Genomic DNA, 17,678 nt, shown 5'->3' with positions numbered 1-17,678 from the left:
TGACATCATGGAGAGGGCTATTTCTTGGAGGTGTCATTGTCCCAGAGGAGAGACCAAGCAGGTGAACTTGGTGCTAACACCTGAGACTGAAGTAATTAACTCCATGCTTGGCTGGATATTCTCTACCCAGCCCTGATCATTTCCGATCCAGGCTGAAAACACTTCCAGGGAACCTGGCCTGATTCTGAGCGCTCCTTCTTTTTTTTCTTCGCTTCAACTTTTACAGAATTTCTTTGTGAAATTCTATGGTGATTTTTCAGGTGCTCTTACGTCTCTGGGCTTGGGTTTGCTTTCTTGCACTTGACTAGACTTTTTTATTTTTTGAGTAAGGAGCCAACTGGTACCATGTTGTCGATTCTTTTCCTATCCTCTGAGGCATGTGCGTTTCCCCACAGGGGAACTCTCCAGGATTGTTGAATAATGCTGACTTGTATGCCCTAACCTGGGATTTGGGGCCATTGGTCAACGGTCAAATATTTCTTCTGCTCTCTCTGCTTTGTTTCACTCCCGTTTTGTTTACTCCTTGGGAAAACAAATGTGAGGACAGGGAGACCCAACTGCTGTCCCTCACCCCACTCCCATCCCCATCCATTCCTCTCTGCCTACTCCCTCCCCACACCCCACCTGGGAAGAATGCTCCCAACAGTTCCTTCCTGTTCTAAGAGCTTGTTGATTCACTGGTTCACGCATTCCTGGATGTCAAGGAAACCAAGATGGGTTTTTAGGTTTCAGGATCTTTCATTCTTTCTCCTTCTGGGATGTAGGCTATGGCCCAGAGCAAGTATCAACCGGGATGGCGACACAGCCACAAAAGGCTCAGTTAAGGGAACCTGGGGATTGATTCCCCCATGAGAATCTGCCTCTGGATAATCCGGATGGCTGATGATCAGGATTTGTATAGAAAGTTCTGGGTAATTTGTAGGAAGCTCTCTGTGTGACTCTTCTCTGTTTTGCCCAGAGCTGGGTGGGGCTTCTTAGGCAACCATCAGAAACCTCACCTCTTGGAATTTGGCTGCCCCTTCTCTGTCTTCTCAGCAGTTTGGCCCCTGTGCATTCTCCCTCTGCTTCCGAGGACGGAAATGCAGACACCCTGCCACAATCTTGGGAAGACTGAGAAAAACTCATTTGAGTTCTGAAAACACTTCTTCACATATTTTCTCTGTATCTCTCACAAGCCCTTCTGGGGTGCAAACAGTACAATGCACATCTCTGTTGTGCCTGCAATTGGGCTAATCATCCCCAGTCCTTCCAGCCCAGGCTGAAGGCTAGTTGGTTCTCCTACGAAACCACTGATGGGGGTATTGTGGGAGGTATCTGCTATCCTTAGAATCCAGGGTGACATCAACTTCTGGAGAAGATGGGAGCAGGAAAGGATGGTTCTAGATGGCAGCAAAGCAGACATTTTCATTGGGGGCAATCTCCCCTCCCCCACCAAAGAACATATGGCAAATCTGGTGACATTTTTGGTTGTTGCAACAGGAGGAGTGCTACGGTGCCTAGAGGGTAGAGGACTGCTTGCTACTTAACACCCTACAATGCACAGGACAGACCCCCCCGACAAAGAATTATCCAGCTGAAAGTGTCAATAGCGCTGCTTTGAGAAACTCTGCACCAAGCAAGTCAACTCCTTCACCCCTTTCCTTAGGAAAGGATCCTTGGTTACACCGATCTTGGTTATAGCTGAGCTGAATGGAGACCGTTTTGCTTTCGAGGGAAGTAGGTATTTTTAGGAGTTTTTTTTCAATGGAAATGTCCTTCTACTCTGGACGAACGCACAGGAAAGCAGCCAAGGCAAGCAGTGTGGCCATAGATGGGTATTTGCAAGACCTGTGCCAATGAACTGTGAAGTCTTGCAGTTCTGGAATAAACCTGGGTGTTTTATAGCCCCTGTGCCTTTGCCTGTTCCCTTTGCCAGGAGTACTCATTCCACCTTCAGTTACTTGATTGGCTCTTACTTATCATCGACGGTCTCTCAGCCGCTGCCTCCGGGAGGCTTTCCTGGACTGCCTCGTGGCTCTGAGATCTGCCTGTGCTCCCACCGGATCTGTTCACCCCCTTTCTTCCCTTGCCCTTCTGTATTAAAAAAACTAGTTTCATGTCTGTTCTTCACACTAGCATGGAAGGAACTCGAAGGGATGGGTGTACCTTCCTCGTCTTGGTGCCTCCCAGTGCTCACAGTGTCTCCTATGTGACACAGCATTTTACCGAGCTAATGCGGTGCTGGAAAAGGATAGGGTGGGCTCTTCAACGCAATGCTGTCCTGACATATTTCACAAAAACAACACGATTAAACAGGTCATTGTTGTTCAGTTCTTACTGGTGCAAGTCGTACGCCGGGCAATTTGCACGTGTCATTTCATTTAATCCTCTCCATAGGAGGCGGGCGGTAATTATCCTCATTTTCTAGATGAGGAACCTGGGCTTGGAGCCTGGTATCAGCAATGGAAGTGGCAGATCTGGGCCTCTGATCCAAAGTCTGTACTCGCAACCACCGGGCTCTGCGGCTGAACGGGGCTGGCTGACCTCGCCCCTCCGGGATGCTCTCTCTTGCACCAGCTCCGGAATGTGGTGCTAAGGACTCTCTGGAGTCTTGAGGAACCGGAAGCTCCAAACCCGGTTTGGTTCCAAACCAAACCTGAAGTTCCTATGTGAGCAGGAGAGGTTTTTTCAGAGTTCCGAAGCCCTGTGAGGGGGCAGGTCCACCTTCAACTCGAGAGAGTTCTGATCACCGGTAGAGAAGCCAGAGATCAACCAGGGGAAATAACCTTGATAATGATGGGTGTTCCTCTTTGATGCCAAAGAGGAATTCGCAAGGTTTAAAACTATTTTCATTCATACAAGTGGATGCGTCCGGGCACATCTGTCCATTACATTCTGTGGGTGGGTTCTTTAAATGTCCAAGTGGACTTTTCACTCTGGGTGGTGTGGTTTGACTTGCTGAAGCCCACATGGATTCATGACAGGCTTTGGATAGCCTAATTAAAATCCTAGGTCAGAGATACCTGGGCGGCTCAGTTGGTTAAGCATCTGCCTTTGGCTCAGGTCATGATTCCAGGGTCCTGGGATCGAGTCCCGCATCGGGCTCCCTGCTCAGCGGGGAGTCTGCTTCTCCCTCTGCCTGCAGGTCCCCCTGCTTGTGCTCTCTCTCTCTCTGACAAATAAATAAATAAAATCTTAAAAAAAAAAAACCTCCAAACCTAGGTCAGTCAGCTAATTGATTTGGGGCAAGTTAATTAACCTCACTAAGCTTGTGTCCTTATCTATGAAATATGAGTGAAAATTCTGACCTTGTGGCGTTTTTAGGACCATTAGAAATGCTACTCGTAAACAGCTTCATTTCATGCCTGGTGTATGGCAGGCACTCAGTCACCATTAGCCACTTTTATATTCTTTTTACAGACAGGTGAAAGGAGCGAAGATTTGAAAGAGGGAATTATTGTTACTAAATCATAGTCCCCGCAATTCTGGGATGTACACAGTAGTGCAATAAATATTTGTTGACTGATGGACGGCATTCGTGATGAGCCCCCGTAGTGGGAAAGTGGCTTGGCCAAGCGTGGAAGACTGGCTTCTGTGGAACTTGCCATGCCAACGTGAGTCCTTGCAGCTTGAGGCAACATCATCAGACTTCAGTGCTTCCTTGAACCTAAACGGGGCTACCCCTGCGCATTCCTCCCTCCCTTCACCTCTAAACTGGTACCTTCTGGAAGGGCTCTGTACATCAACGTCATCACCACAGGGGCTGTCATACGCTGACCACTTGCCCCGCGGAGGGCCTTCCAGGGCTACTTCCTATAGTCCGCACAGCAACCTGATGAGACGGTTTTGCTACCACCAATTTACAGACCAGAAAACCGAGGGCAGAGAGTAAAATGACACGCTGGAGCCCTTGCAACTGGAAAGGGACGAGGCTGGGATTTGAACACCTGCCTCCCGCCAAGGCCTCCATGTTTCCCACCCCTCCACCCTGCAAAGAAAGAGAAAGAGAGGAGGTGCTGTCATTTGAGGTCCAGAAAAGTCAGCATGCCAATGAAAAGGGATGAGGCCTTTTTCCCATGGTGCTTCCTGAAGGAAGATCAATGGCTCTCAGAAAGACCCAGCAAGATCCATGGCTGGTGAGAGATCTGTGTGACAGGAGAATTGGTCCTCGGGGATGTGCTCCATTTTCCAGCATCCCAGAGCTCTTCTCCTGACTTCATCAACCTGCAGGCTTTAGTCTGCGCTCGGCTTCCTCGCTCATGCATAGAGCAAGTGCTTTCTCTCTGGGGATGAGGCCCGTCTCTTTGACTGTATGCCGTAACCTCTTTGCTGCCCTATTCGCACATTCTCATCCATTCTGGATGCATAGCTGGACCAGTGTCTCTCTAAGTGTATATTGATAGGGGTTAAGATAGAAAGGTTTTGTTAAATTTGTTTGGGAGACTCTAATAAGTAAAAGTAAATTATTTTTTTCTATGTGACTTCTTAGGGCTTTAAAAGTATGCGTGTGCTTTATTAAGACCCCAAGACAAAGCTATAGAATTTTCATTTTCCAAATTCATTTGGCCAAAGAAATTTTTTTTTTTTTTTTTTAATCACGGCTATCTTGGGGGATAGAATTCTGCCCTAGATAAGCCCTGGGAGAGAATCCAGTATGAGATAAGGATTTAGGGGTGAGTTGAAGAGTATTATAATCAAGTCTGGAGAGAAGACCAGAGTTAGAATGAATTATTATTGCTGATGACTAAGACTTAGTAACATAAGGATTTACCCATACCTAGATTTTTTCTTCTCTATCGAACTTTAGCTGTAAAGGGGGCTAGCTCTATATAGTAATATGTTTTTACTGTTCATTTGTTAAGTAAAATGATTTCAGTAGTGATATTTTTCTTTTCTTTTCTTTTTTAGAAGTTTTCATTTTAATTCCAGTCGGTAAATATGCAGTGTAATATTAGATTCTGGCATACACTATGTGATTACGCACTTACATACATCACCCAGTGCTCATCACAAGTGCCCTCCTTCATCCCCATCACCTACTTAAAAAAAATGTGTATCTTAAAGAAAGAAGATGTTACTTGAATGATGGTTCATACACTGTGTAGACCCAGTATAAGTTTTTACTTTAACATGGTAGAAAGGAGAACATGATGATAATTCTTAGTCCCAGGGCAGCATATCCAGAATGTTCATTTTTCTTTCTTTCTTTTTTTTTTTTTTGGAGGACAAATGAATGATTATCTTGAAGATTTGCTCTGTGACTCCACATATATAAAGGGCATGTAACCATCACCCCTTCATCCTCAGCTCCCAGGTGGAGAGGGATGTCTGCTCACTTTGACCTAGAGGTCGTGACTGCTGTCTCACGATTCATTCCTCCGCTCCCAATTATATTATGGGCAACTCTTAAGCATTCCGATTGCTGTTGAACACCAGAGAACACTTTGGCTAGAGGGAATAACTCTGCTTGGTGACAATTCCCCCTCATTCATAGGTGAGGAAATAAGGATCCTGAGCACTCAGCCATTTGGCAACCTTTACACGGAAGGTTCTGGCAGGTGAGGGATTAGAAGAACTCAGAGTGTTGGCAGCAGGCAGCCCATTTAGATGTCACTGCTCTCAAACAGATCCTGCAGTGAATACGAGAAATATTGCCGAGGATGCTAACTCTGGCTATTTCCAGCAGCTTCAGTCAACTGCTGAGAAAACAATCTCAACCAGCTAAATAGGGTGATGCTTTGGCAGGCTCTGGAGATGTGGATTAGGCAACCCAACCCAAGCCTGTGCTTTTGTGACCTGCCCATAGCCTCTCTCTACCCGTCTTCTCCGGCATACGCCACCGCTGCCTCAGCACTGGGGCCAAGGGAGGGGAAGGGAATCAGAGACACTGAGGCCTGTTCTTGTTTGCTTTGGGCTCTCACGTGGGGCTTCAGGTGAGCCTGGCTCAGCATTTGATCTTCTGCTTTTAAGGGAATTCCAAAGAATGGGAATCAAGACCTCACCAAAAGGGACTTCCATTCAGCTGATGGGTGGAGTAAAGGTCTCAGAGAAGAACCAACACAGATCCCCTGCATGGATTGTCTGTGGATAGATAATGTTGATTTAAAAATCCAAACATTTGTTTCTGGACCCTATTTAAAACTCAAAACAATCCTGCAAGTGGGGTAGAATCCTCACTTTACAGAAAAGGAAAGAGAGGCTCAGAGAAGTCAAGGACCTTGTCCAAGGTCACTAATGAGTGCAAGGTAGACAAGGGAATTGAGCCGGGTCTTCTGAAGTGCATGATGACAGGCTTTCTGGTAGACCACGATTACCTTACTCCTGCGTGGCATTTTATAATTTTCAAGGGACTTTCACTTATGTTATATCCTGTGAGGTTTGCTACAAACCACTGGGGTAGGAAAGATTTGACAGATTAGGGCACAGATTTAGCGTGTTAAATCACAGCCCGAGGTCACCAACCTAAACCCTCCCAGCAGAGGTCTGCTCTCTACTATCCCGACTTGGGTTTCTTACTCTTCACCCTCAGTCCGCTTTCTTTTGCTACCATCCTTTGGTGGGTTGCTCGGGGGTGCAAAGTTGTTCTGAGAAGAGCCTAGGCTAAACTTAAGTTATTTCCTCCCCCCATGTCCCCAGAGTGCTAGCAATGGCTCCGTGTACAGTCTCTTACTAGGTGTCAAAAGTCACACTCACATTTTATATTTATTTAACTTAGTGCTCACAACAGCCCATGCAGAACCTATTATCATACCCACTTTATAGTTGAGGAAACCAAGGCTCATAAAAGTTAAGTAACTTGTCCAAGGTCAAAGAGCTAGTGAGTGGTGGAGCTGGGACTCTAACCAGGCAGACTGGCTCTAGACAAACTTGCAGAGCAGAAAATTAAGAATGAGCTGCAGAACAGTTCAAACTGCTTGACTTCAAGATCTTCAGACCTCTCCTCTGTCCTAGAATGCCTCGTCCGGTAGCCTCCCCGCAAAGACAGCGTGCTCACTGCTGCTTTGATTAGAAATCCAGAGATAGGGGTGCCTGGGTGGCACAGCAGTTAAGCGTCTGCCTTCGGCTCAGGGCGTGATCCCGGCATTCTGGGATCGAGCCCCACATCAGGCTCCTCCGCTATGAGCCTGCTTCTTCCTCTCCTACTCCCCCTGCTTGTGTTCCCTCTCTCGCTGGCTGTCTCTATCTCTGTCAAATAAATAAATAAAATCTTTAAAAAAAAAAAAAAAAGAAATCCAGAGATATACCAACCACCAATTTCTTGGGGAGTCTAGAGTCACCTCCCCCTGCTCTGTCATATCTTGTAGAGTCTTGAATGTGGATAACAACCCGAGAACATATTCTATTTATTTATTTATTTATTTATTTTTTAAAGATTTTATTTATTTGACAGAGAGACACAGTGAGAGAGGGAACACAAGCAGGGGGAGTGGGAGAGGGAGAAGCAGGCTTCCCGCTGAGTAGGGAGCCCAATGCGGGGCTCGATCCCAGGACCCCGGGATCATGACCTGAGCCGAAGGCAGACGTTTAACAACTGAGCTGCCCAGGCACCCCGTGAGAACATATTCTTGCCATGTGTGGTGTGGTTGGGTGTAGAGGTGGGTTGGCGTGGGGATGAGGGATAGTCGAGCTGTCAGAAGCTAGAACAGTAATGTATCAGTGTACCCACTCTACCACCAAAGGTCCTCCATCCTCCCTCCCCCTAACTCCCTGGGCCCAGATGAAATACCCATAGTCTTGACCAGGACTTCCCAAACTTCCCTGATGATAAGGGTTGCCTGAAGGGCTTGTTAAAAATATAGACACTTAAGCCCTTCCTCTGAAGATTTTCATTCCATAAGACTGGGGTGAGACCTGGGTCTAGATATTTATATTCTTAGGCACTGGTTATGGGTCAGTTAACACAGGTCAGTGCTTACCCTATGCAAGAAGCTCACGATTCAGAATGAAAAGGACTCAATCCCTTGCCTTGATATGAACTCAGGGCCTATAGGGTTACTGACAAATAAACATATAAGTTTACTTGAAGACATAGTGGGAAAAGCACAGGGTACAGTGGGAAAACGGGGCAGGTTATCTAACCCAGACGAAGTGAGGTAGGGGTTGGCAGATCCTAAGGCGGTCAGCTCTGACACAGCCCACACTCTTATCCTGAGATGAATGGGATCTTTCGGCTTACTCCACCAGCTAACTGGAGGCTCCCCACTTTCGGTCCTCTCTTGCTCTGGATCCAGAAATCACCTGCTGTGGGTCAAGGATGGTGGCGGGTCAAGGACGGAGGTGGAAGGGCTTGGTCTGAGACTCCTCCCTGTACCTGTCCCTTTCCAGTTCCCAAACCTCATACTTGTTTGCTTCATATACGACCCTCAATTTTCCCTGGGTTAGACATTTTATCTCGTTTATTTCCCATGAGCAGCGCTGCTCAGCTCAAATGACAGCCTGGCTCGAATGGATGCCCTTGACTGAGGTGGTGCCAGAGAGCACCTCTGCCTCCCCATCCCCCTACCTCAAGCCCTCCTCTGGACATTTCTCTGCAGAGGTGGGCACAGATGACATGTTGCTGGGCCGTGGCACTCTGGCATTGCTGGGAGGGATCCAGCTCACATGGAAGAAGTTGTCTGGTCCTCACCCCTGTGTCGTGGAGCTCAGTGGCTCCTAATCCCCTGGTGTCAAAACCCAATTCATCTTGCTGGGTCAGGTGCTGTCTGAGTTCCCTAAGCCCCCTGAGGAAATCACAGGGAAGAAGGGAGGAGAGCTCCAGTCTTTTGTCAACTGCGGCAAGTTTGGGTGATTAAGCTAAAAAAGCAAAGTCGTTTTGGTCCAGAGGATTAGTTTTGAGGTGTGTTGCAAGTCTAGAAGTAACTTATTGCCTGGGAGGCAAACCAAACCCAAGATGACTCTCAGCTAATTGCTTGCCTTCCCCTGTGCCAAGCCTAGTTCCTTGGTATATAAAGGCCAGCCTCCGCTTTGTCCCCATCCTCGGCCTTACCCCTCTCAGCTCTTGCTAAGTGACTGCTAGCTGACCTCCCAGCTCTCTCACCATGAGCAGACAAGTCTGCAGGACGTCTGGGGGCGGCAGCCAGGGCTTCTCGGGCCGCTCCGCCGTGGTCTCCGGCAGCAGCAGAATGAGCTGTGTGGCCCGCTCCGGGGGAGCCGGCGGAGGGGCCTGCGGGCTCCGGGGTGGAGCGGGCGGCTTTGGCAGTCGCAGCCTCTACGGCCTGGGCGGCAACAAGAGCATCTCCATCAGCGTGGCTGGTGGCTCCCGGGCTGGTGGCTTTGGGGGAGGGCGTAGCAGCTGTGGCAGCGGCTTTGGGGGTGGCTATGGAGGTGGCTTTGGTGGTGGCTTTGGTGGTGGCAGAGGAATGGGAGGTGGCTTTGGAGGAGCTGGTGGCTTTGGTGGGGCTGGTGGCTTTGGAGGGGCTGGTGGCTTTGGAGGGGCTGGTGGCTTTGGTGGAGCTGGTGGCTTTGGAGGGGCTGGTGGCTTTGGTGGGGCTGGTGGCTTTGGTGGAGCTGGTGGCTTTGGCGGGCCTGGTGGCTTTGGTGGGCCTGGAGGCTTTGGTCCTGGTGGCTTCCCTGGGGGAATCCAGGAAGTGACTGTCAACCAGAGTCTCCTGCAGCCCCTCAATGTGGAGATCGACCCCCAGATTGGGCAAGTCAAGACCCAGGAGCGGGAGCAGATCAAGACCCTCAACAACAAGTTCGCCTCCTTCATCGACAAGGTGAGGGCAAAGCTCAGAGGTGCCATGGAGGGTTTTGGCTGCCCAGGGTGTTGGTATAGGAAGACACCAGTGGGATCTGCCAGGCTTACAGGCAAGGGTATTGGTTTCTTGTCCTAGTTCTGCCTTGGGCCCTCAGGACAGCGGGCATGCCTCTTTGGCTCTTCAGGCCCTGTTTTCCCAGCTGTGAAACAGGGAAAGGATCCCAGCCCCTGATTTCCTTCTAGGAAGAGGACTATAGAAAACGAAGTGAGGGTCCAAATATGTTTGTTCTCCTTTGAAGAACAGGGCATTAGCCATGAAATTATTATAGCTAACATTCAATTTCTCTTGAAAGGCAACTTCTTGATAATCTAAACTAGCTGGTAATCAAATTTGCATCAGTGCAAACTTTGCCTCTCAGTGATGAGTGCTGGCAACTGATTTACCTTCTGAATGGTGCTGTGTTTTAGCCGATATTAATTTGAGCCGTCTATGCTGGGGCAGGGAAGGGTGTGCTAGGTCTGGGAATGAGCCTGGGGTTTGAAGTTAAACCCAGGTCATCCATAAGCTGAGTAACTGAAAGGGGGAACAACTAGGGAAAAGATGAAACAACTTAGGAAAAGTTAGACCCTGTTGACTGTTTTCACTGCTTGCGGGAAGGTAAAATTTTCACTTAAAAAACAATTGCAAATAACTTTCTTTATCCTGATCTGTACTTGTGTTCTGAAGGCTCCCCGTAGACTAGGGCAGTGCTGGCTGTGGCTCTCAGCTTGGTCACCTAGTAGCCAGGTCAGTTTGGGCAACTTAAACTGTTTGAGACTGTTTCCTTATCTACAAAGTGGATAATAACACCTCCCTTATAGGTCATTGCGAGGACTAAATGAGATAGAACAAGTGAAATTAGTAGGTATAGAGTAAACAACACATTGTAGCTCTCTCGTCTAAATTCCCATTCTTCTCACTTAAAAAAAACAAAACAAAACCCAGAAGCTATTGCAGATTGGAGAACTGGGTTCATTTCACATTTCCACTGTTTGGGATGTGTGGCCCCACTTGCCCAACTCAAGAGGCTGGTTCCTTTCCTTTTTTACCTGATACAGGTACGGTTCCTGGAACAGCAGAACAAGGTCCTGGAGACCAAGTGGGAGCTCCTCCAGCAGCAGACCACAGGCTCTGGCTCAGGGCCCAACAACTTGGAGCCTTTCTTTGAATCCTACATCAGCTTCCTGCGCAGGCAGTTGGACTTGGCTCTGGGGGAGAGAGGGAACTTGGAAGGAGAGCTGAAGAACATGCAGGACCTCGTGGAAGACTTCAAAAAGAAGTGAGGGCCTCAACTGGGGAGTTTCCCCTTCTGGGGGATTAGCAGGGAGGTGTAGCCCCAACTTGAGATTTCGACTGTTCCGGGCTGTACCTTCCGCCAATACTCTTGGATGGACTTGTTGAGTGAGGCATGACCGAGAGGAAGGGGGTGAGAAGGTGGGGAGGGAGACTTCAAGGTGGCTGATTATGACAGATATCTCAGGCTCCAGGGACCCCCTTCTGCACTGGCCCAGGTGGATGAGAGAATCAACCCAGAGTTAAAAGCCCTTTGGGATGGAGAGCTGGCCCTCCACTTATTGTACATAGGACTCACCTTGGAAGCTTGTCAGAAATGCATATTCCTGTGCTCCGGTCCTAGATATTCTGGATCAGTAGGTGTGGGGCAGGTCCCAGGAGTCCGAATGCCCCGTAGCTGCCAGGGGTCCCTGCCAGATGGTCTAGGGCCGCACTCTGTAAAGCACTCTTTCAGTGCGTCCAATACCCTGTCTCTGGAGTTTCAATCAGCCTCCTGCTGCATGTTTGGGGTTGTAGTGGATGCCCTCGGAGGTCTGCGAGAAGCAAATTGGGCCTCTCGAGGTGGGGCGGGAGCTCCAGACATCCCCGGGATCAGGACCCACAGGGGTGGGCACACCTGCTCTGGGGAGACCCCATTCTGGTTCAACCGCATAAGCCTGCCGGGCACCTAGGCTCTCGGCTGAGCTCCGGGAATCCAGTGGCAACTCAGATTGCCATTGCTCAGAAACCTCTTCTCCTGGAACCATTCCATTTTTCAATCTTCATGAAATCTAGACCCTTGGTGGGAGATTATAGTCATTCATAAGCAGGATTCTCATAAACTTGATGCATTCAGAAGACAGGAGTTTATTCTTACCCCAAATTCTTAGAAGAAGCACCTCTAATTAATGGAAAGAGAAACAGAGCAGAGGCAGAAAACCCGGTCTGAGCAAATACCTCTCTGGGTCTCATATACACCCGTTGCTCTTCGCGATGTCTGTCAGAGCCAGGCAAGAAGTCGGGCTCCTCGAAGTCTTCTCCCATCCTGCCTACCCACACTCCAGCCTGTCACCCGGACTTGGGGCGGAGAAGGGTGAGGCAGCGGTCTCAGCTCTGAACGGCTTCTAAGCCAGACTGGTTACATAATTCTGGGGGCTCAGTGCAAAATGAAAATGCAGGGCCCTTGTTAAAAAAGAAGAATTTCAAGATGGTGCCAGCAGAGCATTAGAGTGAAGGAATGTGAGGACCTTCTGAGCCCAGGCCCTGTGGAACTGCACAGGCCACATGCCCATGAAGTTGGTCCTGTCTCTGGGTGAGGGGATTCTGCACTGATGCTTGGAATCCTCTTTTTTTTTTAAATTTTTTTCCTTTTACTTCTGAAATGTCACTGTCCAGACGCGTGCTTCTTTCTGTCCCAGGTATGAAGATGAGATTAACAAGCGCAATGCGGCTGAGAACGAGTTTGTGGGGCTCAAGAAGGTAAGAGAGCTGGGAAGAGCCGGTTGAGGCTCCATTTCTGGGCACTAACGCCATGGAGTCAGCTGCCCTGGGGCATAGGGACCCTATGCTGTGTGTGGGGTCTACAGTTCTCCTTACGTTTTTGGAAACAAAGGAAGCTGCTCTAAATACATTGTTGGTGAGGAAGACATCTTACAATGTTCCTGTGATTAGTGAACTGATTAGTAATGCGAACTAATAATGAAGGTTTTTTGTTTTTTTTTTTTTTTTAAAGATTTTTATTTATTTATTTGACAGAGATAGAGACAGCCAGCGAGAGAGAACACAAGTAGGGGGAGTGGGAGAGGAAGAAGCAGGCTCACAGAGGAGGAGCCCGACGTGGGGCTCGATCCCGGAACGCCGGGATCACGCCCCGAGCCGAAGGCAGACGCTTTAACCGCTGTGCCACCCAGGCGCCCCAATAATGAAGGTTTTATGTGTAGCATTAATCAAGGTTTTTAGCTACAAGTGCACCCTGGGTGTTATTAATAATAGCAATCCTCCAGTACTTGCAGCTGACTTAACCAGTCATCATAAAGACGAGGTAGTGAGAAAAATAGCCTCATTCTATTCGGAAGGTTGGTTAAGTACCCCAAACCCAAAGTCCCATGTTAGATAAATGTGATTTTTCTACACTTATGCCAATGCCTCGCTAATATGGTTCATATTTTGTGAAAGCATTGGGGTTTAATTGGTCAAGGCAACTAAAGGGAAGAAAACCACTTTGACTTAGAAGGGAAAGTGAGGAGTGGAAATTAGGAGGAGGGCAGGGGAAGGACGAAGAGGAAGGAAGAAGGCTTAGGAAAGAGCTGTGGGTGGTTGGGGGACAGTGGGTCATTCTTTTGGGTTTCTGATGTCCTGCCTTCACACCCTGCAGGACGTGGACGTGGCCTACATGAACAAGGTGGAGTTGCAGGCCAAGGTGGACAGCCTGACGGACGAACTGAACTTCTTGAGGACCCTCTATGAGATGGTGATTCCTTGATTCCTCGGTTTGCCAAGCTCCAGAGCCTTCTCGTCTGCATCTTCTCAGACATGCTTCCCGAGTAGGACATTAGGGGTTATTCAAGTGGCAGAACACCCCCAAAAGCAGCAACAGGGCTCAGAACTCAGCCATGCCCTCACCCGGGAAATGCTAACTTAGCTCTCCCAGCCTGCATGGACATGGGCCATAGGGCCAGGGTCCCTCTCTGTCTTTGTTTTCCCTCTGCTCTCTGTCCATGTTGTTCTACACCTTCCCTCTGACTCCTGTACCAGTATCCTAGCTAGCTCCTTCACGGTACTCCCCCCACCGTAGTCCCATGGAAACCCACACAGTCGGCCTCACTGGCTGATACTCTCAGGCTGACAACCTCATTGTATTCGCACATTTACTTTTTCCTTTAACTTTGTTGTCTGGGATCCTTTAGCCTACAGCCAGGCCTGAAATGCAAGCTTATTTTTCCAACTGTCCCATTCCTGGCCCCATTGTTGGGATATTTCTGCTGACAGAAGATTCTTGGATGTCTTCGTTCCCAGCATCTTCTGGGACCAAGGGATGGTGAAAATGACCATCCATGTTCCCCATAGGAGCTGTCTCAGATGCAGAGTCATGTCAGTGACACGTCTGTGGTCCTGTCCATGGACAACAACCGCTGCCTGGACCTGGACAGTATCATCGCCGAGGTCAAGGCCCAGTACGAGGACATCGCCCAGAGAAGCAAGGCGGAGGCCGAGGCCCTGTACCAGACCAAGGTGGGAGCCTTCTCCTTGCTCCCTTACTCTAGGCTTAAGTTTTGCTGACCAAGAATGTTCTAACACTACAAGACCATGTTGATTGGTTTCTCCTCTGTCAGCTTGGGGAGCTGCAGACCACTGCTGGCAGGCACGGGGATGACCTGAAGAGCACTAAGAGTGAGATCATGGAGCTCAACAGGGTGATCCAGAGGCTGCGGGCCGAGATTGAGAATGTTAAGAAGCAGGTGGGTCTGTACCTAAAGGAGAGATCCTGGGGGTCTTCTGGGCCCTGGAGAGAAAGAGAAACAACAGCTGTGTCTCTGCCACACGCTCTCTCTGTCCTTTCATGGTGTCACATGTGGTATAGCTGGGAGAGTCCATTCTCCCTGAGATTCCTCCTCGAATCTGAGCTTCTTGGAAAGCTCCCTAAGGAGAGATGGTTGCTCATTCTGGCTTTCCCAGCAAATCTTGCGACTGTAGGGATCGCCTTAAACACTCGGTTTCAGTAGAATCTGCCTTCAGTGAACTATTATGCGCTTCACATAACCTCAATGGCTAATTTGTATCACTGAAATAAAGTGATTTATTAGGTAAGGGAGTTTTTCACAGTCTTGCAAAAAAGAACCAGTTACTAGACCACTATTACCTTTACCAGTAAAGCAGTCTTCCTTTTCTTGATGAGACATGAGTTAATTTCAATGGACCAAAGATAAATTGACCAACTGTAAAATGGAATTCTGTTTTCTGGGCATGTACCCTTGTGATTTCTAAGGAAGGGGATGGAGGGATGTGGAACGGGGAAGAGAACTTTCAGGAAAGATCAGCTGTTTGTTTCTTGGTCACTCTGCTAATTGGTCTCCTCCCTCTCCCTGCCCTAGAATGCCAACCTGCAGGCGGCCATTGCTGAAGCTGAGCAGCGTGGGGAGCTGGCCCTCAAGGACGCCAACGCCAAGCTCCAAGGCTTGCAGACTGCCCTCCAGAAGGCCAAGGATGACCTGGCCCGGCTGCTGAAAGAGTACCAGGAGTTGATGAACGTGAAGCTGGCCCTGGACGTGGAGATCGCCACCTACCGCAAGCTGCTGGAGGGCGAGGAGTGCAGGTGGGCTGCTGTGGGGTCAGCATTCTCCAGGTAGGATTTTAGAGTGACCTTTGATAACAAAGAAAGAGAGCAAGATGATTGGAGAGGACAACCCAGACAAAGGGTAAGGAATCTTCTGAATGACAGAATTTGGCATTCGAGCACGCCCCTTGTTTGGTCAATCAAGATCATCCAATTCTCCAATCTACCGTGGCCAACAGCGTTGTATTGCCTAGCTCTACTGACCCCCCCTTACAGGCAATGAGCAAGGAAAAGTGCTTTGGGGTTATAACGACAGTTATAGTGCGGTCCACTGACCGTTCTGAGATGATGTTCTATGCTGTCCAATACGGTAGTTATTAGTCACTCGAGTACTGAAATGTGGCTAGCGCCACACAGGAACTGAGTTTTACACTTATTTTAATTTAATTCTAATAAATTTAGCTAGCTTCATGGGGCTAGCAGTTACCTTATTGGACAGCACAGTATAGACAGTCCTGGCCCTCCACTCCTGGGGCCGAGTCCACAGGGAAAGTGGCTGACGCACACATACTCTGGGGATATAGCACAGTAGCAAGAAGCAGGTAAGGGCTTAGCGAGTGGATATCAGATGCCAAAGGACCGTCAAGGATTGAGAGATCTTTCTACTGACTAGCTGCTCTATGCATCCTACGTTTAGCCTCTGTCCTCAGGCAGCTCCCAATCTGATGGAGGAAGCAGAACTCAGGTGTGAGAAGGAACCTTAAGGATTTTTTATCAGTCTCTATGAAACGGAGTGGGAGGGATGATGGTGCTATGTGTACTGGGAATGGTGGGATGAGGACGGAGTGGTCGACAACAGTGGGGCCCACACTGGCAAGGTGCGCAGACATGCTCCCTGTCTGCTCAGGTACGTGGACACGCCTGCTCCATGAACAAGAACGAGGCGTAGGACGATGAGTCGTGTGGGCAGGACATTTTCAAACTCCTCATGTGTTGAGTGTCAGCCCCTCTCACATGTTACCCATCTGAACCACCGAAGGGCTAACCAACTGGGAGAGGGGTGTTGAGCAGTTGGCCTGGAACGAATGGTCTGGAAACGAAGGAACGAGGATGGACAGATGGAGAAATGGAGGGTGGCTGGAGAAGCTCCTGAACACCTCAATTCCCCCCAAGCAGCCTCTTTCCCTGGCGGGATGGGGTCATGGAGGCACTTGGAATAGCCTTTCTTCCCCTGGGGGCTTGACCCCTCGTAGGGAAATAGGGAGGCGTGGCTCCCAAGGTTATGAACCCTCAGCTGTTGGCTAATGACTCATGGCAGAAACAATCCACATCTCCTTCTCTTCCTTTTTAGGATGTCTGGAGAGTGTCAGAGCGCTGTGAGCATTTGTAAGTAGCCCTTCAAAAACTTTCTCCCTGGGATGCAAAAAGGGTGACCAGAAACATCCTGACTGCCTGACCCGCAGCGGGAGAGCTTGACCCATGCCAGCAGGCCAGGCCACCAAACAGTGCTAGAGTCTTTGGCCGTGGCCACACTCTCCCCCGCTAGCATAAGCAGGGAAACTCTGAGGCCAAAGCTAAAATGCCTGTGGTCTTGGGGAGTTCCCTAGGCTGGAGAACCAGAAACTTCTGTGGATGCTGCCGGCTCCTGTTCTCGGGGGACACCGGAGGGCCAGGCTCACTCTTATCATTCCCCAGCTGAGGCCTCAGGGAAGCTGAGCACCTTTCTGACATTTGCACAGCCAAGCAGGTAGAGTTGCGATCCCGACCCGGGCCTTTGCCTGAACGCAGTGCCTGTTCTCCACAGCGGTGGTCAGCAACGTCACCAGCACCAGCGGCGGCTCTGGTGGCAGCCGTGGAGGGTTCAGCGGCGGCAGCAGCGGTGGCTACAGAGGCGGCGGCAGCAGCAGCAGCAGCAGAGGCAGTAGTGGGGGCTACGGAGGGGTCAGCGGCAGCAGTGGCAGCGGCAGCAGCGGCTACGGGGTCAGTGGTGGCCGCGGTGGGGGCTACCAGAGCGGCAGCAGTGGCAGCAGCTCGGTGAGTCAGAGCGGAATTGGCTCTGGCTCCGGCGGCATCCAGACCTCAGCAAGCAGCGGCTATCGGTCTGGCAGCGGAGGCAGCATCGGCATCCGCTTCTCCCAGACCACCAGCTCGGGCCAGCACTGCTCCAAGTGACCGTCCGGGGCTAAGTGTCCATGCCCGCCCGCGTCCCTCTCAGCCTGCCCCCTGCACTTCCCACTCTGCTTGGCGTCCACAATTGCCAACCCCAACCTTGCTTTTCTTCGAGTTCCCCGGAGAAGGGGCTGAACTTCTTGGCTCCTCCATCCCCAAGATCTCTCCTAGGCCAGGGAGGTCCAGCTGCTAATCCCAGATGACGACGTCCCTGACGACGGTACCAGTACCTGAGCCCAAACTACGGT

At 49.8% G+C, this 17,678-nt stretch overlaps 1 protein-coding gene across 1 annotated transcript; it reads left to right on the top strand.

Moving 5' to 3' along the window:
* The first annotated feature begins 9,017 nt into the window (after positions 1-9,017).
* On the top strand, positions 9,018-17,433 carry LOC113257357 (keratin, type II cytoskeletal 2 oral-like). Its single transcript, XM_048216654.1, has 10 exons — positions 9,018-9,345; positions 9,433-9,695; positions 10,775-10,995; positions 12,407-12,467; positions 13,363-13,458; positions 14,055-14,219; positions 14,321-14,446; positions 15,080-15,300; positions 16,613-16,647; positions 17,066-17,433. Exons 1-10 carry the CDS (start codon positions 9,018-9,020, stop codon positions 17,431-17,433), a joined length of 1,884 nt encoding a protein of 627 aa, XP_048072611.1.
* The last annotated feature ends 245 nt before the right edge of the window (positions 17,434-17,678 follow it).

Source organism: Ursus arctos, unplaced genomic scaffold (genome assembly GCF_023065955.2).
Source record: "Ursus arctos isolate Adak ecotype North America unplaced genomic scaffold, UrsArc2.0 scaffold_26, whole genome shotgun sequence".
Classification (NCBI taxonomy): Eukaryota; Metazoa; Chordata; class Mammalia; order Carnivora; family Ursidae; genus Ursus; species Ursus arctos.
The sequence above is the reverse complement of the archived record's forward strand: the minus strand, read 5'-3'. Positions and strand labels throughout refer to the sequence as shown.